We start from the raw sequence: 27,666 nt of genomic DNA on the forward strand, positions 1-27,666 counted from the left end.
GTAGGGCCGTTAGTCCGCGGTGCATCATGGGTAGGGCCGTTAATCCGCGGTGCATCATGGGTAGAGACGATAACCCGCGGTGCACCATGGGTAGAGATGCTTAACCCGCGCTGCCCCGCTCCCCACCTGTCTGCTGGTCCGCGTGTGTCCTGGGCATCTCCTCACTGCGGTTCTCAGTGAGTTCGACGTGGTCATTCAATTTTAAGTTAAGCCACGGCGCCGCAGTGCCATTTGGCCTGGGGGGGGCCTGCCAATTCCCTGACCCTGAGAAACCGTGGAGCACCCCCATGAGGGGGCCTCTCGGGTAAAAACTCAGGAGAGGTGCCCCCCCCCTCCCCATGAGGCCCTACTTGAGTGTGTGTGTGTGTTTAGGGGGGGGGGGAGGGTGGCGGGGGAAGTGCTGTGACGGGAGCCGGGTGGCTTCTCGGTCGCAGCAGCACAGCAACGGCCCCGGTTTCGACGGAGCGGCTTCGCTGTTGTGGCACCACACATCCCCACTGTAGATGGCGCTCCCCCACCACTCACCCACCCCCCACCAACCACGAATCACCCCCCCACCACCTACCCACCACCCATGATGCATCCAGGACCCCTTGAGCTGTTTGGGGCCATACACTTTTTAGTTACTGAACCCTCATCACAATTCTGCGCTGTGAACACATATAAAATAAATGTTTCTTAACAATGTTTTCCTTATGATCTGTCCTGACAATTCTGTCAATAAACACGTTTTCAGAAACGCGATGTAATAAACGGACCAATGGAACACTTTGTGGCACTGTTGACCAGAAATGTTGGCCCAATAAACTCCGCGACAAAGCGTTCATAACAGAATTGGTGCATTTTACAAGTTTGATGCGAATACGTTACATTTTAAGTAAAATAAACAAGGCGTAGGCCTGGTACACGTGTAGCGTGGTTACACCCACTTTTAATAGTTTTACAGATGCAGGTACTCGTACAGGCAACAACTATGTTTGCGAAGATAACATTAATCATGAAACATGTCTCACAGCATGAAAAACAAAACCGTAAAATGGTGTTTAGCAGTTCCAGCTGTGGTGACGACATGTCAACTACCTCGTCTGCTATGCAAAAAAGGTCGTGGGTTTGATCCCAACCCTGATCTGTCGCTGCACACGAAGCTTTGGGTCTTCTCTGCCACAGTCATTCCATCCCTTCTCTATGCTTGTGAAACGTGGACCCCTCTAATAGAACATCTGCGCTGATTAGAAAGATTCAGGATGGCCTGCCTATGATCCATCATGGGCTTAACCAGGCTTCTTTTTGCTGGATAAAGGGGGATTAACGGTCATGGTACGGGTTAGAGAAGAGATGGACCGATGTAGTACAGGAAGTTTTGGAGCTGAGTGGACTTGTCAAGATCGGCCTCTGGAGGAGGCTCGTGAAGGACGCCACTGGGCAGTTGGATGCAGTCGCCTTCCAACAACAAGAGAGGGAAAAGGAGCGACGCTCACGACGAGCGGAGAGCCAGGCGGCTAAAACACAGAAAGATGGCACAGCAGGGGGCACAGGTGGTGCATCTGCCAGTCATCTCAGTCAACCCATTGTACCTGAGTCTATACCATGACCCACTGTCAGTGAGCCTTCGACACTTCACGTGGACTCAAAATGCACCTGGCATACCACAGGCAGCGTGGTGACATCACCGTCACTTAGTGGCGAATGGCGGGTATTTGTACGCGCGTGCCCCGTGTATCTCTTTATGTGTGCGTGTGCATGCCTGCCCCGTGTGTACAATTGTGTTGACTGATTGCACCCCTTCCGACAATAAAGCCAGCATCAGGACTCACAGGTAAGTCAGAATCAGAATATTTATTTACATTCGCAACAAACAGTACCTCAATAAAAAAAAGGACATTATAATCTTAACTCTTGATACATTATGAAAAATATTTACAAATCACATCGACAAATGTGGCTGTATCCACATCCATTTCAGATGCGAACAGGTCTCTGTAAAAAATTATATTCAACAGCAGAAGAATGTCCTAAGTCGCTTCCAGAGGCCTCTCTTCTTGTGGATCTTGGCGGCGATCGGCTCCTGTGCCCGCTCCTGCGCCGGCTCCTGCGCCGGCTCCTGCGCCCGCTCCTGTGTCCGCTCCTGCGACGGCTCCTGCGCCGGCTCCTGCGATGGCTCCTGTGTCCGCTCCTGCGACGGCTCCTGCGCCGGCTCCTGCGCCCGCTCCTGTGCCCGCTCCTGCGCCCGCTCCTGCGCCCGCTTCTGCGCCCGCTCCTGCGCCCGCTCCTGTGCCCGCTCCTGTCTCAAAGAGCTGCGCTGAATATGCTCCTGCTGCTGCTGATATTGCCACTGTGCATATTCTTTGAGATCCTGTTGCTCGAGGACTGCACGGCTGCTCTTGTACAGTAGGTGGCTTTGGAGAGTCCACCTGCTGGTTGGTGCGTACAGCTTCACAGCGGGCACTGTGGTAGACAGAGCAGAGAGGGAAGAAACCGACAGGGGTCAATATTGGAAACACAAGCGCCGAGCGTTGATTGCATCGATGTTCAAAATAGCTTTTGGTAAACGTTGGAATTTTCTTTGGTAAGGTTACCTAATTCCTACACAACCCTGCTCAATGGATCCACCATGAAGCACTTTGATTGAGTGATTGATGCTGCGGCGCTCATTGATTCATGCAAGCCATCCTGTCATTCATTGGCTTCCTCATCACTAATGCATAGTTATTACCACGGCCATAGTTGTCATAAATGTTACATCTGGATACATCTGCTAATGTCAAGGACTCAATTTACTTGGTTGACCGTTTCCTGAGCTCGACCATACACACTCATCATATTAGAGGACAAACTACCTTCATCCTTCTTTGCACACTCTGTTGCACTATCTTATGATCTTGTGCTTAAGTGTTGTAAGATAAGTAATAAGAAATATACAGCCCTTTGTCAATCCATTACTTATTGAAAAATACCTCCCCCATGCCACGAAAGTCATGGGAAGGGTTATACTCTTCGTCACTGTGCTTTTCACTGCAGGTGGGTGCACAACACAACCCAGGATCTGTCCTAAATATCACTCACCACTCATGTTAGCTGTGGCTCAATTCACAGTGCAGCACAGAAACAACTTTGCAACTGTTTCCATCATATTGTTTCAAACGATTAATTAATTCAGTCTGGCTGCCCCCTCCCCCCCGAGTTGGCAATGCCGACTGCTACTTACTCTCTATCAGCGAGTCGTGAAACTCCCTGGGATGTGGGCACGTGCATGCTCTGATGGCGGGGTCATTATCACGAGCAGCGGCGGTGACATTGGTGGTGGTGGTGGCGGCGCTCACAGCAGTCGTGGTGGCATCTTCCTTGCTGTGAACACAAGAAACAACAAGCGGCAAGAATGTCGAAAGGCTGAACTCTGCAATAGAATGCAGAATAAGGGGCAAGTAGCTAGTCGTAATCAACTATTAGTTTATCATAGTTGATTATAGTGGAATAAATAATGTTTACCATAAATTATGTTTACCATGTGAGAAAGGCTATCGCAATTCTAACAACAAAGAAGCATAGCTACAACCACTCAATAACCTCCACTCTCCACAACAACCATGCCACAACCGTACACAACTGTTATTCATATGTAGCTGGAGGTCTTCCCAAGCTGTAATCATGACGCAAGTGGACCTCTGTTCCTCAAAACACTTTGCAGCAGCCCTTTAACCATTGTTTATCCCTGCGTTGTGTTCATCACTCATTACTTCACCTACACTGCGGCCTGACTCTCCAGGGTATCTGGCAATGTCATGGCTCACCAACCACCCCCTTTTGATCAAGGGTTTAAGGTGTTATTGTGCCCATCATGTCAGATCTTCACCAATTTCTCTCTCCTCTGAGAAAACCCAGACCATTATCACTCGCTCGAAGGGCTAGGGATGAAAACTCAATAGGAGGGTTGGTCTCATTCTGGCATGACGTCTCAAATTCGCCTCTGTGTCTGCTGAGGTGAGCACAGCCTTGCTTTCAAAAGATATGTCAATCCCAGCTCACTCTCAGCACCATTATGTCCCTGTCACTGCTGCTGGAACGGCTGTCCGAGTTCTCCCAGCTCACGGCATCCCACGGTGGATCAATGGCCAACTCGTCCGTTTGGACAGCGGCGTCGACCTGCCCCTTGATTGTGCCGTGCTAGCATCCCGCTCCGCTAGCCGTGTGTCTGCTGATTGTGCGTTTGTTCAGCTGCAGTGGCAAAGCATCTGCAGATTTTTCACTGTGCTTGCTTTTACTCACTCCGAGAGGACTTCCTTCTTCCGGGACTGCACCGTGACCGCCTCCTTTTCCATCTTCTGTCCCTGAGTTGACCCCACCATGGACTCTGGAATGTCAATTTCCACAGTCCGCTCGTAGCCAACGCGCATGAATTCAAGCTGAATTGTTTTTTTCTGCTGTAGCTGATGCGGCTGCTGCTGCTCCTGCAAGTCTTTCCCAGGGGACACTGTGGGAGACAGAGCAGAGAGAGATTAAACGGACAGTGGTCAGTATTGGAAACACAAGCACAGAGCGATGATTGCATCGATGTTCAAAATACCTTTTGGCAAACGTTAAAATTTTCTTTGGTAAGGTCACCTAATTCCTGCCCCCAACCCTTCTCAAAAGATCCACGACGAAGCACTTTGATTGATTGATGCTGTGACGATCATTGATTCATGCCAGCCATCCTGTTGTTCATTGGCTTCCTCATCAATAATGGATAGTTATTACCACGGCCATAGTCATGAATGTAATATCTTGATACCTCTGCTAATGTCAAGGACTCAATTTACTAGGTTGACCGTTTTCTGAGCTCTACCATACACACACACTATATTAGAGGACAAACTACGTATCTTCCTCCTTCTTTCCACACTCTGCTTGACTATCTTTTGATCTTGTGTTTAAGTGTTGTAAGATCATAAATAATAACAAATATATCTAAAATTGTTTCAGACGATTAATTAATTCATTCTGGCTGCCCCCTTTTCCCCTCAGTTGGCAATGCCATCTGCTTCTTACTCTTTATCAGCGAGTCGTGGAACTTCCTGGGCTGTTGGCACGTGCATGCTCTGATGGCGGGGTCATTATCCCGAGCAGCGGCGGTGACATTGGTGGTGGTGGTGGCGGTGCTCACGGCAGTTGTGGTGGCATCTTCCTTGCTGTGAACACAAGAAACAACAAGCGGCAAGAATGTCAAAAGGCTGAACTCTGCATTAGAATGCAGAATAAGGGGCAAGTAGCTAGTCGTAATCAACTATTAGTTTATCATAGTTGATTATAGTGGATTAAATTATATTCACCATAAATAATGTTTACCATGTGAGAAAGGCTATTGCAATTCTTACAACAAAGAAGCATAGCCACAACCACTCAATAACCTCCACTATCCACAACAACCATGCCACAACCGTACACAACTGTTATTCATACGTAGCTGAATGTCTTCCCAAGCAGTAATCACGATGCAAGTGGACTGCTATTCCTCAAAACACTTTGCAGCAGCCCTTTAACGATTGCTTATCCCTGCGTTGTGTTCATCACTCGTTACTTAACCTGCACTGCGGCCTGACTCCAGGGTTTCTGGCAATGTCATGGCTCACCAACCACCCCCGTTTGATTAAGGGTTTAAGGCGTTATTGTGCCCATCATGCCAGATCTTCACCAATTTCTCTCTCCTCTGAGAAAACCCAGACCATTATCACTCGCTAGACAGGCTAGGGATGAAAACTCAATGAGAGGGTTGGTCTGATTCCGGGACGACATCTCGAATTCGCCTCTGTGTCTGCTGAGGTGAGCACAGCCTAGCTTTCAAAAGAGATACGTCAATCCCAGCTCACTCTCAGCACCATTCATGTCCCTGTCACTGCTGCTGGAACGGCTGTCTGAGTTGTCCCAGCTCACGGCATCCCACGGTGGATCACCGGCCAGCTCGTCCGTTTGGACAGCGGCGTCGAACTGCCCCTTGATTGTGCCGTGCTAGCATCCCGATACGTCAATCCCAGCTCACTCTCAGCACCATTCATGTCCCTGTCACTGCTGCTGGAACGGCTGTTTGAGTTGTCCCAGCTCACGGCATCCCACGGTGGATCACCGGCCAGCTCGTCCGTTTGGACAGCGGCGTCGAACTGCCCCTTGATTGTGCCGTGCTAGCATCCCGCTCCGCTAGCCGTGTATCTGCTGATTGTGCGTTTGTGCAGCTGCAGTGGCAAAGCATCTGCAGATTGTTCACTGTGCTTGCTTTTACTCACTCTGAGAGGACTTCCTTCTTTTTCACCTCCTGTCCCTTGCAGGTGCCCTGAGTCGACCCCACCCTGGACTCTGGTATGACAATTTCTACAGTCCGCTCGTAACCAACGCGCATGAATTCAAGCTGAATTGTTTTTTTCTGCTGTAGCTGATGCGGCTGCTGCTGCTCCTGCAAGTCTTTCCCAGGGGACACTGTGGGAGACAGAGCAGAGAGAGATTAAACGGACAGTGGTCAGTATTGGAAACAAGCACAGAGCGATGATTGCATCGATGTTCAAAATACCTTTTGGCAAACGTTGAAATTTTCTTTGGTAAGGTCACCTAATTCCTGCCCCCAACCCTGCTCAATAGATCCACGACGAAGCACTTTGATTGATTGATGTTGCGGCGCTCATTGATTTATGCCAGCAATCCTGTCGTTCATTGGCTTCCTCACAATAATGGATAGTTATTACCACGGCCATAGTTATCATAAATTTAATATCTTGATCCATCTGCTAATGTCAAGGACTCAATTTACTAGGTTGACCGTTTCCTGAGCTCTACCATGCACACACATTATATTAGAGGACAAACTATCTTCCTCCTTCTTTCCACACTCTGTTTGACTATCTTATGATCTTGTGTTTAAGTCTGTTGTAAGATCATAAATAATAAGAAATATATAGCCCTTTGTCAATCCATTACCAACACCTCCCCCATGCCACGAAAGTCATCGGAAGTATTTTACCATTCGTCACTGTGCTCGTCACTGCAGGTGGGTGCAAAATACAACCTGGAATCTGTTCTAAATATAACTCACCACTCATGTTAGCCGCAGCTCATAATTCGCAGTGCAGCCAGAAACAACTTTGAAACTGTTTCAGTCAAATCATTGTTTCAAACGTTTAATCAATTAATTCTGGCTGCCCCATCCTTCCCCGAGTTGGCAATGCCGTTTGCTACTTACTCTTCATCAGCGAGTTATGGGACTCCCTGGCCTGTGGGGATGTGCTTGCTCTGGTGGTGAGGCCATTATCCGGAGCAGCAGCAGTGACATTGGTGGTGGTGCTCACGGCTGTCATGGTAGCATGTTCCTTGCTGTGAACACAAGAAACAATAAGCGGCAAGAATGTCAAAAGGCTGAACTCCACAATAGAATACAGAATAAGGGCAAAGTAGCTAGTTGTAATCAACTATCAGTTTATCATAGTTGAATAGAGTGTAATAAATTATGTTCACTATAAATTACGTTTACTATGTGAGAAAGGCTATCGCAATTCTTACAGTAAAGAACCATAGCTAGCCACAACCACTCAATAACCTACACTATCCACAACAACCATGACACAACCGTACACAACTGCTATTCATATGGAGCTGGAGGTTTTCCCAAGTTATAATCACTATGCAAGCTAACCTATTCCTCAAAACACTTTGTAGCAGCCCTTTGACGATTTTTTATCCCTACGTTGTGTTCATCACTCGTTACTTCACCTACAATGCGGCCTGACTCTCCAGGGTTTCTGGCAATGTCATGGCTCACCAACCACCCCCTTTTGATCAAGGGTTTAAGGTGTTATTGTGCCCATCATGTCAGATCTTCACCAATTTCTCTCTCCTCTGAGAAAACCAACCATTATCGCTCGCTAGATGGGCTAGGGATGAAAACTCAATGGGAGGGTTGGTCTGATTCCGGCATGACGTCTCGAATTTTCCTCTGTGTCTGCTGGAACGGCTGTCCGAGTTGTCCCAGCTCACAGCATCCCACAGTGGATCAACGGCCAGCTCGTCCGTTTGGACAGTGGCGTCGACCTGCCCCTTGATTGTGCCGTGCTAGAATCCCTCTCCGCTAGCCGTGTGTCTGCTGATTGTGCGTTTGTGCAGCTGCAGTGGCAACGCATCTGCAGACTGTTTACTGTGCATGCTTTTACTCACTTTTTCTGCTTTTGCTGATGTGGCTGCTGCTCCTCCTGTAAGTCTTTTTTAAACTGTTCCTTTTTATTATGGTCTGCACAGGTGTTCCCGTGAAGTACCACTTTGCTGTGAGCAGACGGTCCAGTGGTCTGCATGGACAGTTTCCGTGGGGACACTGTGGGGGAAAGAGTGGAGAGATATTAAACGGACAGTGGTCAGTATTGGAAACACAAGCACAGAGCAATGATTGCATCGATGTTCAAAATACCTTTTGGTAAAAGTTGGAATTTTCTTTGGGAAGGTCACCTAATTCCTGCCCCCAACCCTGCTCAATGGATCCACCACGAAGCACTTTGATTGATTGATGTTGCGGCGCTCATTTATTCATGCCAGCAATCCTCTGTCATTCATTCGTTTCCTCATTATTAATGTATAGGTACTACCACGGCCATAGTTCTCATAAATTTCACATCTTGATACTTGTGCTCATATCAAGGACTCAATTCACAAGGTTGACCGTTACCTGAGCTCTACCATCCACACTCATCATATTACAAGACAAACTATGTATCTTCCTCCTTCTTTCCGCACTATGATTGACTATATTTTGATATTGTGTTTAAGTGAGGTAAGATAATAAATAATAATAAGAAATATATTAAATTGTTTCCAACGTTTAATGAATACATTTTGGCTACCCCCTCTTCCCCCGAGTGGGCAATGCTGTCTGCTACTTACCCTTCCCCAGCGGGTAGTGGGACGCCCTGCACCGCGAGCACGTTGTTGCCCTGGTCGCATGGCCAGCATCCGGAGCAGCAACAGCAGCAGTGGTATTGGTGGTGCTGTGAACACACGACAAAAAAAAGTGGCAAGAATGTCAAAAGGCTGAACTTTGCAATAGAATGGAGAAAACGGGCAAGTAGCTAGTCACAATCAACTAGCCAAGCAGCCACGAGGACTTGTCTACCCAATGAACCTAACCAATTTCCTAAATCGACAGGAGGTATGAGACCTCCCAATACCCTACCTTTAATCCAAACCACACATTTGGCACTTGGCTATGCCCGCTTTTCAGGAAATGCCCACCTTTCAGTTTTGGTGCTCATGGTGCAAGGGAGGATTATCTTGCGTGAACAATCAACAGAAAAGGATTTTATATCTATGCCAAAAAATATTTAAAAACCTCCGCTAGTGCTACGATAATTTCAAATTCAAATATACTAAACAGGTGAGCATGGGAATGAAATGCATAAGTTAGTGATTATATGCAAAAAGAAAAAAAACACATTCTAAGGGTAAGGCGAAAACACCACTGACATCATCTGAAATCACAAGCCAATTGTGGATGGTGAAATCCAATGCTACTGCAGTTAATGTGCAATTCAATACTGAGGCTGCTTGGTGCATAACATGTCTGCACAGCGTGGTGACACAGTTAACAGGTGAGTAAGTTTTCCCGCAATGCTCATTTGTTCAAATTTGGGAGTGGGTTTCCTTTTTCTTGGTATATGTGTCCTTGTTATTTCAAGAAAATACAAATATAACGGACACAGGGTCCTGTCTGTTGGCATGCATCGTACGTACCATTGCCCCAGCAGTGGGATGAAGTTCCTGTACACAGTGACGCGTATAGCAGTACCAGTCTTTATCGCGTTCACCATGGATGAGATGTGTAAGAGTCTGAAGCCAAGCAATTTTGCCTTCCCCACCTTGAACAGCACATCTCCTGTGGAGTGAAACAGACACAACGTTCATCTGCTAATTAGCTCATGTTTGTGCATGTGCTTGTATGTACGTCTTTGTATGGACATGTGTGTGCGAGGGGCTGCACTTGTTCTACCAAGCACCACGGTGGAAACACTGAAATAAGCTCATGCTGGAGGCCCCAGAGGACAAGTGTTTATGACGCCTACTGGCCAAACTCCATTTGGCAGAGATGGAATTAACCCCACCCCCCCCCCCCCCATCTTGGGGTTCCTCCAGGAACAGGTTATTGCTGCGATTGGCCACGTGGAATGTTCAAATTATTATTGCAGAGGTGAGGCTGCAACTCCTTTGGCAGGATATGGACGGGTACCACCTGGACCTCTGTGGAATACACGAGGTCCAGTATATCGGTTCTGGCTCCAGTTATCATGAGTGAACTGTTTTCCACTCGGGGCAGTAAACTGCCAAACCACAAGGAGTGGCACTTTCTTTGAACAAAATAATGAAGGCGGTGGGGGAGTGTGGCGGTGAGGTATGGGAAGCTCTTAAGTTCCAGGCTGTCGTGGGTAATTGCTGTTCACTCAGAGGAGTTGGAGGCACTGCTGCTATACCTGGAGTGTGCCACTAAGAGGTGACGTCTTACCATCAGCCTCACCGAAACTAAGCATCTGCCTGGGTATTTTGTGCCATCAAACAATTCACCCCATCAACTCCCCACTGGTGATGGAGTAGTTGTGGAGAGAGTGGAGAGTTTTCCATACCTGGGAAGTATGCTTATGACTAGCTCTGGTTTGACAGGTGAGGTCTCACTCCGAATCAGTTAGGCGGCATTATCTTTTCATTGCCTGCATACTGTTGTGTGGAAGTGTCCTGGTCTATCGCTCTACACAAAGCTTGACGGCTAGTCATGCCCTCCCTTATCTATGCTTGTGAAACGTGGATCCCTCTAATGGAACATCTATGCCAGGTAGAAAATTCAGGCTGGCCTGCCTATGATCCATCCTGCGTTTAACCAAGCTGTATTGCGTGAGGAGCTTACAAATTCTATCAGTGAGCTCCTCTGGAAGGTAAGGCTGCGTTAGCTGGGTCATGTAGCTGACATGTCCAGCCACTGTATGCCTAAGCATCTTCTGTTTGGCCAGATAGAGGGGGCTAAACGGGCACAACACGGGCTGGAAAATAGATGGGCTGATGTGGAGCTGAGTGGATTCGCCAAAGACTGGTACCAGCGGTGTCAAGATCGTCCTCTTTGGAGGAAGCTCATGAAGGACGCTACCCAGGCAGTTGGAGGCAGTCGCCCTCCAACAACAACGGAGGGCAGAGGAGCGACGCTCACAATGACTAGCGGAGTGCCAGGCAGCTAAAATGCGGTAAGTTGGCACAGGAGGGAGGTCAGCTGGTGCATCTGCCAGGTATCTCAGTCAAACCATGGCACCTGGTTGTGTCAGGTGACCTCCAGTCAGCGAACCTTCGACACTTTACATGGCCTCAAAGTGCATCTGGCCTGGCACAGGCGCCGTGGTGATGTCACTGCCACTTAGTGGTGAATACCGGGTGATGTTGTGTGGACACAACAACGACCTTGAAATATATATAGCCTCACACAAGTGTCGTGGTGAATGGAAATTGCCACGTGTTGGAGCAGTGGTGCAGGGATTTACGCACTGCACCATAAATCCAGTGACATTAACTGTAATGAATGATATCTAAATGGTGTCCTGGGCCTTTCCGAGATCAATTCCATCTTAAATGAGCACCTGGTGCATTGTGTAAACATCAGCATTGGGAATACAAATGTGGCTGGGTGAGGTGCTCACCACGCCAATGTACAACTCTTCATAGGTGCCCACTATTAGAACTTGCCCCATCAGTCTCTGTGCTCGAATTTCATCAGAATAATTTTAACACCAAATTTCACGTGATCTTACCAAACATGTCATCATTGTTGACCGAGCTGAGACCAAACCTGTTTTAGTCACAGGCAGCTGAAACCCAGATCTGAATTCAGGATCTCAAAGGCTCTCAGTTCAGTGTTCTGACCTCTGAACCACTTGGCCACGTCTGATGTACTGTTGTTTTAAAAAAAACATCAAAAACATAATGGGCATCCCTACACCTCATATCGCAGTACTTGCTTGGCCCGTGCATGTGTGCAGTGTCTTACCTGGCTGCAGTATTCCGTTTCGTTGAGCATAACTTCCAGGAGTAAGTGAAACCAGTTGTATATATTCTCCGCGCTGTACGAAATGCAGCCCCCAGCCGATATATTGCTCCATAATTACATATGTCTTAACAATGTGCACATTCTTTGGTTCCAGTTCCGTGCTAAGCGGGAATCCTGCAGCCATAGAGAAGGGAAGGATAGGGTTAGTTAGAAAAAAGTGGTGAGTAGCATAAATACAGCAGTTTTTTTTGCGACATAGTTTTTAGGTGGTTATTTTTCAAAATAACATCTCTGAGAATGAGAAATGTTGGGCCAAACTGAGTTCCTGCTAAAATGAGAATTGGGGCAGTGATCATCTCCCGTTTACAGCCCTGAGCCAAAGGAGGCTATTACACATTCTTATGACGAGATGGTTTATATTTTCTCCATTAATAAAAACAATAGAAGCCCTCTTAACGACGGTAATTGGTTCTATGAAACCGGTTGTTAAGTGATTTGGTCGTGAAGCGAGTATAGGAAATAAAGTACACCAAGAATTCAAAAGATATGTTTCCACTTCAAAGGCAGCCAACACCAAATGTAAACAATTCCCAATGCTCATGAATAGACATCACTGATTGGCCGAGGCCTGGTCAGATCACTTTGAAGCTTGCCGATTGGCCGAAATGAGCAGTCGCGTGCTCGCCGTACGCCCATCGTTGACATAGGAATGGTCGGTAAGCGAACACATTGGGCTCTATGGAGGCCCTACACTACTATACACTCCGCTACTATACACTACACTATACAATACACAATGGGCTCTATGGAGGTCCGTCGTTAGTTGTCAACCGGGGTGGTCGTTAAGTGGGGTTCTACTGTATGTGTATGTTTCTCCAATTAAATCATATTTTCCTAATTTCACTGTGAACAATTCTGGGAAAAGTGTCAGCTTGTCTGATTTCCCTCCGAATATGCATATTGATATTTCTGAGTAGAATGCCTTTTCATAGTCTAAAAACGTCAGGTTCATGGGTAATTGAAATTAATTGGTATTTTCCAGAATGTGATTACTGATATGCATAGGGTCGGGCACCCATATGCAACTAATTACAACAATTTGGTGGGCTTTGGCAGGACCTGTCACCATAAGAAATTACGGAAGGTCGAAAATATTAGTGGTGTAGCAGCCAAGGAATGGAAGGAATCCAAGAGTACATCGTATTATGTAACCCTATTATTCGTAAATTTTGCGGATAAGAGTCACGTGAAACATACATCATATTATCCAGATACACAAACATGGACACACGCGAAAATACGTAAAGACACAAAAACAGACAGAACATACCCACTGAAACATGCATAATAAACACACAACGACATGGATAAACGGAGAAATATAGAGACACACAGAAACATGGAGACATTCAGAGACACACACAAGCACACCAATACAGAGATCGAGAGACACAGACACCGAGATGCAGGTACTGGACTTAGAGACACACATAGAGATAAGTAGAGAAAGGTAAAGTACAAAGACAGAGATGGCGAGAGACATATAGACAGAAGCACTGAGACACCTAAGAGATATATGGTTGAGCAACATGCAGGTACTAGACTTAGAAACACACGTAGAAATAAGGAGAGGAAGGTAAAGTACAAAGACAGAGATCTAGAGAGACACATATAGACGGAAGCACTGAGACACACGAGAGATATATGGTTGAGCAACATTGAGTGTGTGCAGACACTCTGTTATGTTGTAGGTAACGCAACATTATCAGTGGTTTTCATGGCCAGACACATGTGCACACACAAACACACGCGCGCCGGTATGTGTGTAGGCCCTGAGAAACCCCTTAATAAACCCCTCGACACGCAACAGGCTCCCGTTTTGTCAACCAGGAATAACGTGGACTAGCAGCGTGCGTGATTACGATATTGCGTGTCGTCACCGTGAAGTGAGATCACGTGTGAGGGGCGGGGCTTAATTATGTGACGTCACATACCCGCAGGCCACGCCCATTATCTAGGATTATCTGCGGATTATTCTATACATTTTTGTGGAATGGAACCTTATTATCCGTGAATTTTGAGGAAAAGAGGAGTCATGTGAAAAAAAACATTATCCGCGAATAAACATCGACACACAAACATGGAGACACAAATCATCCACATACATAAAGACACAAAAATAAGCATAACACACCCAGAGACATGCATACACACACAAAGACACGGATACACAGATAAATACAGACATGGAGACACTCAGAGACAAACACATGCACACAAATACACTGAGATAGAGAGACACAGACGTCGAAATGCATGTACTGTACTTAGAGAAACACATGAAGATGAGGATAGAAAGTTAGAGAGTACTTAGGTAGGCCCGGAGAAGCCTCATTATTAATCCTTGCTTCATGTTTAAAACTCTTGATCCGCCCTCGACAAGCAACAGGCTTCCGTTTTGTCAGCCAGCAATAACGTGGACGAGCAGCGCGCGCGTGATGATTGCTTGCCGTCACCGTTGAGCTTGATCACGTGTGGGGGGCGGGTGCTAAATTTATGACGTCTCACATCCGCAGGCCACGCCCACTCCACGCTGGCCCCGCCCCCTACATCCTGCCCGCTCACTGCTCTATTAAGTTTTGATTTAAAGCTTTCGCGACTGCAGGAATTAATATTCTTGGTTATTTCGGTAAAGTCACGTAGAAGGGAAACAATAAAATAAAAAAAATTTATTATTTCACAATAAAACAAAAATATATTTGTATTATTTCATTGTTTTCCGTCTACGTGACTTTACCGAAAGAACCAAGAATATGCTCCATTAAGCTTTGGTTTAACACGTAGGCTTTCGCGGCCAATATCTGTAATATAGGTTTTTTGGGTTAGACCTTGTAAATATGAATGTGGCGTTAAAGTCGCAACTATGTGCATGCATAATGTACGCTGATTACCGTATGAATAACCCAACCGGCAACGGATAGCCATTATAATTCATGTTTTCATCTCCCCCTCCTTTGCACATCACAAGATATCATCACATCTATCCGTCTATTTAAAGAACAAAATAGAATTTCTCCACAGATCTGGCTGTCGCCTGACGAAGCTAGTTGTAATGACTGGCGAAACGTCGTACTCGGATTGTAAATGTTCTGTATTTGCTCTCCAACACACCGGTGTGCTGTACCAGTAACGAATTGGCCACATTCTGTTTACGTTGCAACCCTTACTAATTTGCTGTCGGGTGGTTGCGGGTTTAATATTTACGCGATCTAACCCAAAAAAACCTCTTAAGCCTTGTCTTCACAATCGCTGAACGCGGGTCCACAATGCAAAGCAGTTGGCAACAAAACGGTACGATCTAACTTGCAATATACTGTATGTGTAAATGTCACCGTTGTTAAAATGAGCACGGTTGTAAGAGCTTTGCCTGTCAGTCACAATTTAAAACATTTCGCTCTCTTCATAGATGTTCTAAATGAGTAAAACTTAGGAAGACGATATCCGTTGAATTGTTTAGTGCTGCAAGATTAACGTCCCAAGCGGCTGTTCGGTGTGCAGAATAATGGTGTGATGTATAGATGTCTTTAAAATAGTTTTTTGTTGTTTTGCAAATACACGCTTTCGTTCGCTTTAGATAGTTTCTGATACTTTACATAAAGGGGAGTGTCTGGACTGAAAAGAGGCCACTGACTTCGGCTAAACGGGACATTTCACGAGTGGATCACAATTTACATCGTCCACTGTGTACTCTCTGCCTTCCCCGTCGTCTCCTGCCTCTAGTCACGACTCCTCGCTACTCTCCCAATCTTACTGGCCGTCTATCTTAGTCCTCTATATAGCCTCCCATATCACCCCTTCTCTCATCATCATCATCACGGTGGCTAGGATATGTTAACTACCTCGCCTGGTGTGCAGGAGGTCGTGGGTTCGATCCCGACCCTGACGCCTGCTGCTGTATATTAGGGGGGCCCCCTCCTGTCAATCTCCCCATCCTCCCACGTCGTCACCCCTCCCCCCACTGTAGATTACGGCCCCCCACCGTAAATCGCCCCCCCCCCCCCCCACTGTAGATGACGGCCCCCCACCACTCAATAGGGGAGCTCCCTCCCCCTCCTGTCAATCTCCCCATCCTCCCACGAGGTCACCCCCCCCCCCGCAATGGACAGTGCCGACCCGGGGGGAGGGACGGAACGATAGAGCTCAGTCGGCCCTAGCTGGTAAAATAAAATAAATACTAGTTTAGTTAATCTGTTCCTCATTATCATCTCTTCTAACTCTTAATCCCCTCCTCATCTCCCTTTCTCTTCCTCCTATCTCTCTCTATTCGTCCATCGTTCATCATATTTCTGTCATCTATTATATATTCTTTATACACTCTTTCGTTTCCCATTACTACTCTACAACACTACCCCAATCCTCATAACTGTCCACAGACAGAATTACAATGATCCATACTCTTTGGTTCTTTCGGTAAAGTCACCTGATGATGGAAGCTGGTGTTGCCTCCGAAACGTCGTGATTTAATTTAGTTTTCATTTTTGTTTTATTTAATTTATTAAAATTTTTTACCTAAGTGACTTTACCGAAAGAACCAAAGAGTATGGATCCTTGCAGTCACGAAAACTTCAAATCAAGAAGAATTACAATGAGTTCAAAAAACCGCCCAAATCGCTCACCCAGTTTAATACTGTACACATGTGTAGCCGTGAATAGTTTGTAAATGAGGCCAACCCCACAGAGAAATGCTAACATTACATATTCCTGGGCATTCTCTCTGCCTCAAGGACTCTAAAAACAACCTGTAAATAGCGTTTATCCTGAGCTATCTCTCCCTGCTCAAAATCTGATAAACTAAAATCTGATCACAACACACATGAACCCGTACTGTACCTTTACAATAAATCTCATCAGAAATGACTTAACCAAGACTCACCTATATTCATATTCTTAGCTCTTTCTGTAAAGTCACGTTGAAGGGAAACAATAAAATAATATAATATATAAAACAATAAAAATTCTCACGACGTTTCGACCATAATACAAACGGGCATTATCAGGTGTGAAAACCAACGGCAAGAAAAATTTGAAAGAAGTGGCGGTTTGCATAAATTATTTATTTATAAACGGTGTTCTTATTTATTTATTAAAAAACGTTTGCACCACGGGCAGCGATTTGACAATTTGTTTAGAAGGACGAGTCCATCTATGTTCTGAAAAGAGGAGGGGGGAGACGAAAAATTAATGTGTGCTGTCTGAAAGCCACCGTAAGCGTAAACAATCAATTAAGACCTGAAATGGTTGATCAAATCCTTGCAATGATTGCTAAGCCAGAATCTATCTTCTCAGTTGAAATTGTCTCTGTGCTTGTATATGTGGATAGCCTCATGAACGAATCTCTCATGGTAGCCAGATGGCTTACATTTGTTCACCAAATTATCTAAAACACTAAATACCACTAACGTAAAACTAACTTCATCCTGAAGTCTCTAAAAACATTCATATACGTATTTAAGGACTATTTCCCGGATGCATGGCTTGTGTGTGCCCTGCTGCATAACGCAACAAAGATAAATAAATATAAAAAATAGTCCTCCTGTGCCCGTACGTTTCCCTCTCTCGAACTACTCAACACTTCAAAACGTTTGTTTGAGGGGCTCCGAAGTAAAACTACACTCACGACCATCACTCACCACACACCTCAGCAGACTCGCGTGAAGCCGACATCCCCCGATGCCCCCCCCCCCACTGTAGATGACGGCCCCCCACTGTAGATGACGGCCCCCCACCACTCAATAGGGGGGCTCCCTCCCCCTCCTGTCAATCTCCCCATCCTCCCACGAGGTCACCCCCCCCCCCCGCAATGGACAGTGCCGACCCGGGGGGGGGAGGGGCGGAACGAAGGGGGCGGGGACTCGCAATGGCCGCTCGCTACGAAGTCGATCTGAACGATCGTTACAGATGCATATTTGTTAATCCCTTATCAGTGCCCTACCTTATTACAGAGCAATTCAGACCTTATTGGTCACCCCGTGCCATTATAAATCTCAACGTTCATCCCACAAGGGTCTCATCACAAGGAAGAAACACAACATTTTTTTAACTCAATGTCCCTGTACAAGAATACGCGCGAACCGTATGGGTTGACAGGTAAGCAGATGCACACACACACACTCGAACGTGATTGTGTTTTGCCGATATCGCTGATGCTCCTGTGCGTCTTTTTATCGTGGAAATGTCGTGGGTTTACTCACCAAACGCACCGGTGTTGCTGTTTCCGTGACAAACCTCACTAATTATCTGTGTAGGGTGAGGCGGCTTTAACGACATTCATATTTACGCGATAGAACCCAAAAAAAACAATTATGGATAATGTTTGCATGTCCGTATTCAGGCAAGATTTGGTTTAATTTTGCCAACGGGTAAAACTCATTGAGCCAATATATGTTCCATTTTTATTGGGGACCTCGTTACAGAAACCTGGTTACAACAAAATAAACATGCACAAAGCAATACACGGTCAAGTTCCGAATGGCAAGGTCGTGCATCAACATGATAACACGTGTGCAATGCGAGGAGAACACATCACATACACACTAAAAAATATAACCTTACTAAACTCTGCAAAGCAGAGCGATCGTTTGCGCAGGGATATTTTTTCACCGTGATAAATGCACTGAATAGGCGAGGGGAAACTTATTTTAAGTTGACGGAGGACCACAGATTACAGGTGTGTGTACAACTGCTTGTGCGTGAATTTTAATCTCCCGCCGTGTAATGGTTGGCAGCGCACCGCGGGCTGACAATCCAGAGGCCGATTCTGTAGCCCGGCGCGGCAGCTGAAACGTTGGACAACTTTCTTCAATGCTTAAATTCCCACCACCCAGCAGCCCACCTCGCCGTCCCCGTCCACCCACCACGGTGGCGATGTGTTAACAACTCCCGACCCTGACGCCTGCTGCTGTATATTTGGAATCTGTGTCTCTCATCACCACGGTGGCTATGAGATGTTGACTACCTCGCCTGGTGTACAGGAGGTCATGGGTTCGATCCCAACCCTGACGCCTGCTGCTGTATATTTGAAATCTGTGTGCCTCTCATTACCACGGTGACTATGAGATGTTGACTACCTCGCCTGGTGTACAGGAGGTCATGGGTTCGATCCCGACCCTGACGCCTGCTACCGTATATTTGGAATCTGCGTCTCTCATCACCACGGTGGCTATGAGATGTTGACTACCTCGCCTGGTGTACAGGAGGTCATGGGTTCGATCCCGACCCTGACGCCTGCTGCTGTATATTTGGAATCTGCGTCTCTCATCACCACGGTGGCTATGAGATGTTGACTACCTCGCCTGGTGTACAGGAGGTCATGGGTTTGATCCCGACCCTGACGCCTGCTGCTGTATATTTGAAATCTGCGTCTCTCATCACCACGGTGGCTATGAGATGTTGACTACCTCGCATGGTGTACAGGAGGTCATGGGTTCGATCCCGACCCTGACTCCTGCTGCTGTATATTTGGAGTTTGCGGTGTCTCTTTCCCCGTGGTCGCATGGATTCTTCTCCAGTTTTCCCCTCCACATTTAGAAACAGGCGTTTAGAGTATTTGACTTCTATACATTTCCACATAAGCCACCTCGTTGAGGTATCATTTGTGACCAGGAGGCTTCTGGAAAAATAGCTAATAGCTCAGTCGGCCTTAGCTGGTAAAATAAAAAAAATACTAGTTTAGTTAATCTGTTCCTCATTATCATCTCTTCTAACTCTTAATCCCCTCCTCATCTCCCTTTCTCTTCCTCCTATCTCTCTCTATTCGTCCATCGTTCATCAGATTTCTGTCATCTATTATATATTCTTCATACCCTCTTTCGTTTCCCATTACTACTCTACTAACACTACCCCAATTCTCATAACTGTGGACAGACAGAATTACAATTATCTATACTCTTTGGTTCTTTCAGTATAGTCACCTGATGAAGGAAGCTTGCGTTGCCTCCGAAACGTCGTGATTTAATTTAGTTTTCATTTTTGTTTTATCTTATTTAATGTATTTAATTTTTACCTACGTGACTTTATCAAAAGAACCGAAGAGTATGGACCCTTGCAGTCACGAACACTTCAAATCAAGAAGAATTACAATGAGTAAAAAAAACCGCGCTAAATCGCTCATGCAGCTTAATACTGTACACATGTGCAGCCGTGAATAGTTTGTAAATGAGGCCAACCCCAGAGAGAAATGCTAACATTACATATTCCTGGGCATTCTCTCTGCCGCAAGGACTCTAAAAACAACTGTAAATAACGTTTATCCTGAGCTATCTCTCCATGCCCAAAAACTGGAAAAGTAAAATCTGATCACAACACACATGAACCCGTACTGTACCTTTACAATAAATCTCATCAGAAATCACTTAACCAAGACGCACCTGTTTATTTTGGAAAACACCATAACCTGTTCACCAATTTTTCAAAGTTACTAAATACCACTAATGTAAAACTAACTTCATCCTGAAGTGTCTGAAAACATTAATATACTTATTTAAGGACTATGATCCGGATGCATGGCTCATGTGTGCCCTCCTGCATAACGCAACAAAGACATATACATATAAAAATACTCCTGTGCCCGTACGTTTCCCTCTCAAACGACTTAACACTCAAAAACGTTTGTTTGGGGGGCTGCTATGTAAAACTACACCACCCACCCCCCACCACCACCCTCCCCACCACCACCCTCCCCACCCCCCCCCCATCACCACCCTCCCCACCTCCCCCTCCCGTATACCAGGCGAGGTCGTTAACATATCCTACGTGGTGTTGCATCTGTGTTGGTCCCAGGAAGCGTGCTGCCCGCTGACGCCGGTGTGTCTACATGTTTGCGATGCTCTCTACAAGCTACCAACACCGGAGCACACTACGGTACTGAGAATGTGGAACGGGAAGCGGCGGTGTGGGCCCATTGGGGGCCCTGAGCAGATACATTTTATTTTGGGTGCATCACGTGACTACAAGCATTATGCGCTGGAGCAGTTGAAATTTACTTTCTCTTCCCCACATTCAGGACCTCCTTCAGACATTTAATCAAGATCATTAAAATTCTCAGACTGTGCATTGCTCATTCTCCCATGGTCTAGGCGTCACACTTGGGTGGTGACGGTGCCTTGGCAATTGCGGCACCTAAACTCTGGAACTCGTTGCTCCTTCGAGATCAGGACTTCCAAGACAAAACATTTCAAATTTGGACTAAAAACGCATCTGTTTAAAATGTCTTTCTCACTTTTCCTTGGTTGACATTAAATTATGTTACAGCTTCCCATGCATAGCGCCCTGAGAACGATTGTTTAAAGGCGCTTTATAAATTTAAATTATTATTAACTCAGTTTACAGAATAGTACAAAGTTTCACGAAACAAATGCTTAAATACGTTGTGACTTGTTTTGCACAGTGCCATTGTAATGGTGAGCTTTTTAATTGTTATCAGGATGTGAATTGAGATCTTTGGCACAGCTCTGCTGTTATTTTTTTTCCATATGCATCCAGGACCCCTTGAGCTGTTTGGAGCCATACACTTTTTAGTTGCTGAACCCTCATCACAATCCTACGCTGTGAACGCATGCAAATTAAATGTTTCTGAACAATGTTTTCCTGATGATCTGTTCTGACAATTCTGTCAATAAATACGTTTTCAGAAACGCGATGTAATAAACGGACCAATGGAACACTTTGTGGCACCGTTGACCAGAAATGTTGGCCTGATTAAATTCTGCGACAAAGCGTTCATAACGGAATTAGTACATTTGACAAGTTTGACGCGAATACGTTACATTTTAAGTAAAATAAACAAGGCGTAGACCTGGTACATGTGTAGCGTGGTGACACCCACTTTTATTGGGTTTTACGGAGGAAGGTACTCGTACAGGCTACAATTATGATTGCGAAGATAACATGAATCATGAAACATGTCTCACAGCGTGAAAAGCAAAACTGTAAAATGGTGTTTAGCAGTGACAGCTGTGGTGACGACATGTCAACTACCTCGTCTGCTATGCAAGGAGGTTGTGGATTTTATCACAACCCTGATCTGTTGCTCCACCCAAAGCTTCGGGTCTTTTCAGCCATAGTCATGCCCTCCCTTCTCTATGCTTGTGAAACATGGACCCCTCTAATGGAACATCTGCGCCGATTTAGAAACATTCAGGCCTGCTTGCCTACGATCCAAAATGGGCTTAACCAGGCATCTATTCACCGGATAAAGGGGGCTAAACAGGCGTGGTACGGGTTAGAGAAGAGATGGAATGATGCGGTACAGGAGGTTATGGAGCTGGGTTGACTTGCCAAAGACTGGTACGAGTGGTGTCAAGATTGGCCTCTATGGAGACTCGTGAAGGATGCCACTGGGCAGTTGGAGGCCGTCGCCTTCCAACAACAACAGAGGGAAAAGGAGCGACGCTTACGACGAACGGAGAGCCAGGCGGCTAAAACACAGCAAGATGGCACAGCAGGGGGCACAGGAGGTGCATCTGTCAGTCATCTCAGTCAACCCATTGCACCTGGGTCTATCCCTTGACCCACTGTCAGTGAGCCTTCGACACTCCACGTGGACTCAATGCACCTGGCCTACCATAGGCGGCGTGGTGACATCACCTCACTCAGTGGCGAATGGCGGGTATTTGTACGCGCGTGCCTCGTCTATGTCTTTGTGTGTCTGTGTGCATGCCTGCCCCGTGTGTAGAATTGTGTTGACTGATTGCACCCCTTCCAACAATAAAGCCAGCATCAGGACTCGCGGTAAGTCAGAATCAGAAGATTTATTGTAATTCGCAGCACGCAGTACCTCAATAAAAATGTACATTAAAATCTTAACTCTTGATACATTACGAAAACTACTTACCAATCACATTTACATTTCCGATGCGAACAGGTCTCTGGAAAAATTATATTTATCAGCGGAAGAATGTCCTAGGTCGCTTCCAGAGGCCTTTCTTCTTATGGATTTTCGCTGCGACTGGCTCCTGTGCCGGCTCCTGTGCCGACTGCTGTCTCAAAACGCTGCGCTGAATATGCTGCTGCTGATGATGACAATGCTCTGGTGCATATTCTTTGATCTTCTCCTGTTGCTCCAGGACTGCACGGCTGCTCTTGTACAGTCAGTGGCTTTGGGGAGTCCACCTGGAGGTCGGCATGTGCAGCTTCCGAGGGGACACTGTGGGAGACAGCAGAGAGGGATGAAACGGACAGTGGTCAGTATTAAAAACACGAGGACAGGGCGATGATTGCATCGATGTTCAAAATTTATTTTGGTAAACGTTGGAATTTTCCTTGGTAAGGTCACCGAATTCCTGCCCCCAACCCTGCTCAATGCGTTCCACCACGAAGCACTTTGTTTGATTGATGCTGCGATGCTCATTGATTCCGACCAGCCATCCTGTCATTCATTGGCTTCCCCATCACTAATGTATAGTATTACCACGGCCATAGTTCTTATAAATTTAATATCTTGATACCTCTACTAATGTCAAGGACTCAATTTACTAGGTTGACCGTTTCCTGAGCTCTACCATGCACACGCATTATATTAGAGGACAAACTATTTATCTTCCTCCTTTCCATACTCTGACTATCTTATGATCTTGTGTTTAAGTGTTGAGATAATAACAAATATACAGCCCTTTGTCAATCTATTACTAAGTGGAAAATGCCTCCGCACTGCCATGAAAGTCATGGGAAGTGTTTTACCATTCGTCACTGTTCTTGTCACTACGGGTGGGTGCACAAGGCTACCTGGGATCTGTTCTAAATATCACTCGCCACTCATGTTAGCCGTGGCTGAAAATTCACAGTGCAGCAAAGAAACAATTGTGTGACTGGTTCCGTCATATAAGTGTTTAAAACGTTTCATCATTGAATTCTGGCTGCCACCTCCTCCCCCGTGTTGGCAATGCCGTCTGCTACTTTTCATCAGCGAGTCATGGAACTCCCTGGGCTGTGGGCACGTGCTTGCTCTGGTGGCGAGGTCATTATCCGGAGCAGCGGCGGTGACATTTGTGGTGGTGGCTGTGCTCACGGCAGTCATGGTGGCATCTTCCTTGCTGTGAACACAAGAAACAAAAAGCGGCAAAATGTCAAAAGGCTGAACTCTGCAATAGAATGCAGAATAAGGGGCAAGTAGCTAGTCGTAATCAACTATTTATCACAGTTGATTATAGTGGAATAAATTATGTTCACCATAATTTGTGTTTACAATGTGAGAAAGGCTATCGCAATTGTTACAGCAAAGAACCATAGCTAGCCACAACCACTCAATAACCTCCACTATTCACAACAACCATGCCACAACCATACAGCCCTTTCACGATTGTTTATCCCTGTGTTGTGTTCATCACTCGTTACTTAACTTGCACTTCGGCCTGACTCCAGGGTTTCTGGCAACGTCATGGCTCACCAACCACCCCCTTTTGATCAAGGGTTTAAGCCGTTATTGTGCCGATCATGTCAGATCTTCACCAATTTCTCTCTTCTCTGAGAAAACCAGACCATTATCGCTCGCTCGACGGGCTACGGATGAAAACTCAATGGGAGGGTTGGTCTGATTCCGGGATGACGTCTCAAATCGCCTCTGTCTTAGGTGAGCACAGCCTTGGTGTCAAAAGGGATACGTCAATCCCAGCTCACTCTCAGCACCATTCATGTCCCTGTCACTGCTGCTGGAACGGCTGTCCGAGTTGTCCCAGCTCACGGCATCCCACGGTGGACCAACGGCCAGCTCGTCCGTTTGGACAGCGGCGTCGACCTGCCCCTTGATTGTGCCGTGCTAGCATCCCGCTCCGCTAGCCGCGTGTCTGCTGATTGTGCGTTTGTGCAGCTACAGTGGCAACTCATCTGCAGATTGTTCACTGCGCTTGCTTTTACTCACTCCGAGAGGACTTTCTTCTTCCGGGACTGCACCGTGACCGCCTCCTTTTCCACCTCCTGCCCCAAGCAGGTGCCCTGAGTCGACCCCGCCCTGGACTCTGGAATGTCAATTTCCAGAGTCCGTTCGTAGCCAATGCGCATGAATTTAAGTTTAATTGTTTTTTGCTGATGTGGCTGCTGCACCTGCAAGTCTTTAACTGCTCCTTTTTATTGTCGTCTACACAGGTTTTACTGTGAAGTACCGCGTTGCTGTGAGTTCGACGATCCAATGGTCGCATGTACAGCTTCCTAGGGGACACTGGGATACAGCGGAGAGAGATTAAACGGACAGTGGTCAGTATTGGAAACATAAGCAAAGCGATGATTGCATCGATGTTCAAAATACCTTTTGGTAAACGTTACAATTTTCTTTGTTATGGTCACCTAATTCCTGCCCCAAACCCAGCTCAATGGACCCACCACGAAGCAATTTAATTGATTGCCGGCGACGATCATTGATTCATTCCAGCCATCCTGTTGTTCATTGGCTTCTTCATCAATAATGGATAGTTATTACCACGGCCATAGTTCTAATAAATTTTATATCTTGATACCTCTGCTAATGTCAAGGACTCAATTCATTAGGTTGACCGTTACGTACATGTTATGTATATCGTTTATTGTTAAATTTGAATCGCAGTTCCTTTGATTACTGTTGTTAGATTGTTTTTACAGCTTTATTTTGGTGTTTTTGAAAACATGGTTAAGCCATGTTTCTTGCGGAAGTGCGGAGTTGGCCTGATAACTTTAATCTAAATTGTCTTATGGTTGTTATTGTTTGACTTGCATCACACTGGGATTTTTGCACACAGCGTTGTAATGCAGTGGGTTTTTTTTCTGGAAGATTTGCTGGTTTATCAAGGATGTTTCTGTTGCGTGTCGTCGCTTTTAGATGTTCTCTTCATACTTTGTTTGTTGCGGTTGCACCCGACTCAAGAGCAGGGCTATACCTAAATAATGAAACTTGAACCTGAGCTCTACCACACACACTCATATTACACGACAAACTATGCATCTTCCTCCTTTCCACACTCTGACTATCTCATGATCTTGTGTTTAAGTCTGTTGTAAGATTATAAATAATAAGGAATATACAGCCCTTTGTCAATCCATTGATGAATAAAAAACCGTCATACCCGGAAGTCATGGGAAGTGTTTTACCATTTGTGACCGTGCTCGACACTACGGATTGATTCACGAGGCGACCTGGAATCTATTCTAAATATCACTCACCACTCATGTTAGCTGCGGCTGATAATTCACAGTGTCGCAGACAAACGACTGTGCGACTGTTTCCGTCATATAATTGCTTCCAACGTTTAATGAATACTTGTTGGCTACCCCCTCCTCCCCCGAGTTGGCAATGCCGTCTGTTACTTACCCTTCGCCAGCGGGTCTTGGGACTCCCTGGACCCGCGGGCACGTTGTTGCCCTGGTCGCACGGGCCAGCATCCGGAGCATCAGCAGCAGTGGCAATGGTGGTGCTATGAACACAAGAAACAAAAGTGACATAATTTTTAAAAGGCTGAACTCTGCAATAGAATGGAGAAAACAGGCACTTAGATAAATAAAATAATGAAGTGAATGAAAACACTAATGTAGACTGTAGCTTGGTTCTTAATTGGAGTGAGTGTACTGGTAGTCTATAATGTAGACTGTAGCAATGGTTAAGCTGGGTGAGTGTACTGGTAGTCTATAATGTAGACTGTAGCCTGGTTCTTAACCTGAGTGAGCGTACTGGCAGTCTATAATGTAGACTTGTTATTGGTTCTTTCAGTAATATAAATAAATAAACTATGACGTTTCGATCGCAACACAAAAGGTCATCGGTAAAACGGGTTAGCCTCTAAAGGCAAACTTTATATAAGGGTTTAAAGCTTTCGTGACTGCAATGATTCATCTTCTTTGGTTCTTTCGGTAAAGTCACGTAGAATGAGAATAAAATAATAAATTGTTATTTTATTTTATCAATTTATTATTTTATTCTCATTCTACGTGACTTTACCGAAAGAACCAAAGAAGGTTTATATAAGGGTTTAGAGATGGGCGTAGCCCAAGTGTGCCAGCAGCATGGGTGGGGCAGCTAATGTTAATGTAGGAAAAGACAAGCAACTACACCAATCAAAGGCCCACCAGGCAATTATTGGTGTAGCGTTTTGATGAGGGAATTCTTTTGGAATGGATGGTGCTGAGAATCAAGTTTTAGGTAGGCGTCAGGATGGGTTATTTTCCTGTAGACAATGACTCATTGAGCCATCTGTTCTGTTTTTGAATAGGACATCCAAGAAAGGTAGCATGCCATCCTTTTCTACCTCCATGGTGAATTTGATGGATGGGTGTATGGAATTGATGTGGTTGAGGAATTGGTTCAGAGTTGGTCAGCCATGTGGCCAGATGACAAACGTGTCATCCACGTACCTCATCCACAAGGACGGGTATAGAGTGGATGCCTGGATGGCGTCCGTCTCATTTCTTAAAATGAAAATATTGGCTACAACCGGAGATAAGGGAGAACCCATTGAGGTGCCTTCAGTTTGTAGGATGTTTCATTTCAGGTGAAGTATGTATTGGTGAGGCAGTGTCTCACCAGGGCCGGTACATCAGCATTCAATACTTGTTGGACCAAATCTTCAATTATTGCAATGGTATCGGACACAGGAACTCTGGTGAACAAAGAAACTACATCGAAACTAACA

General features: G+C 45.9%; 1 protein-coding gene and 1 long non-coding RNA gene across 5 annotated transcripts; one reads left to right on the forward strand and one right to left on the reverse strand.

The window, feature by feature from the left end:
• Positions 1–1,817: 1,817 nt before the first annotated feature.
• Positions 1,818–17,749, reverse strand: LOC116953919 (uncharacterized). 2 transcript variants are annotated; one of them, XM_076051961.1, is made up of 11 exons: positions 16,953–17,749; positions 12,020–12,193; positions 9,733–9,874; positions 8,887–8,990; positions 8,170–8,323; positions 7,202–7,332; positions 6,255–6,444; positions 5,026–5,165; positions 4,264–4,468; positions 3,206–3,345; positions 1,818–2,445 (listed from the first exon to the last, which is right to left on the reverse strand). In XM_076051961.1, exons 1-11 carry the CDS (start codon positions 16,960–16,962, stop codon positions 1,994–1,996), a joined length of 1,842 nt encoding a protein of 613 aa, XP_075908076.1. In that variant the 5' UTR covers positions 16,963–17,749; the 3' UTR covers positions 1,818–1,993. The 2 variants fall into 2 exon arrangements, with proteins under 2 accessions (XP_075908076.1, XP_032830118.2); XM_032974227.2 differs by lacking the exon at positions 16,953–17,749 and adding an exon at positions 14,390–14,663.
• Positions 17,750–17,921: 172 nt separating this feature from the next.
• LOC142905406 (uncharacterized) lies at positions 17,922–26,112 on the forward strand. Of its 3 annotated transcripts, XR_012929564.1 has the most exons (5): positions 17,922–18,166; positions 20,858–20,938; positions 22,752–22,807; positions 23,143–23,259; positions 24,882–26,112. It is a non-coding gene; the product is annotated as an uncharacterized LOC142905406 (long non-coding RNA). The 3 variants fall into 3 exon arrangements; XR_012929563.1 differs by having other exon boundaries at positions 23,143–26,112; XR_012929565.1 differs by having other exon boundaries at positions 20,862–20,938; positions 23,143–26,112.
• Positions 26,113–27,666: the final 1,554 nt, after the last annotated feature.

The sequence above is a fragment of the Petromyzon marinus genome, chromosome 53 (assembly GCF_048934315.1).
Source record: "Petromyzon marinus isolate PM22_M1 ecotype Great Lakes invasive population chromosome 53, UKy_Petmar_22M1.pri1.0, whole genome shotgun sequence".
NCBI lineage: Eukaryota > Metazoa > Chordata > Hyperoartia > Petromyzontiformes > Petromyzontidae > Petromyzon > Petromyzon marinus.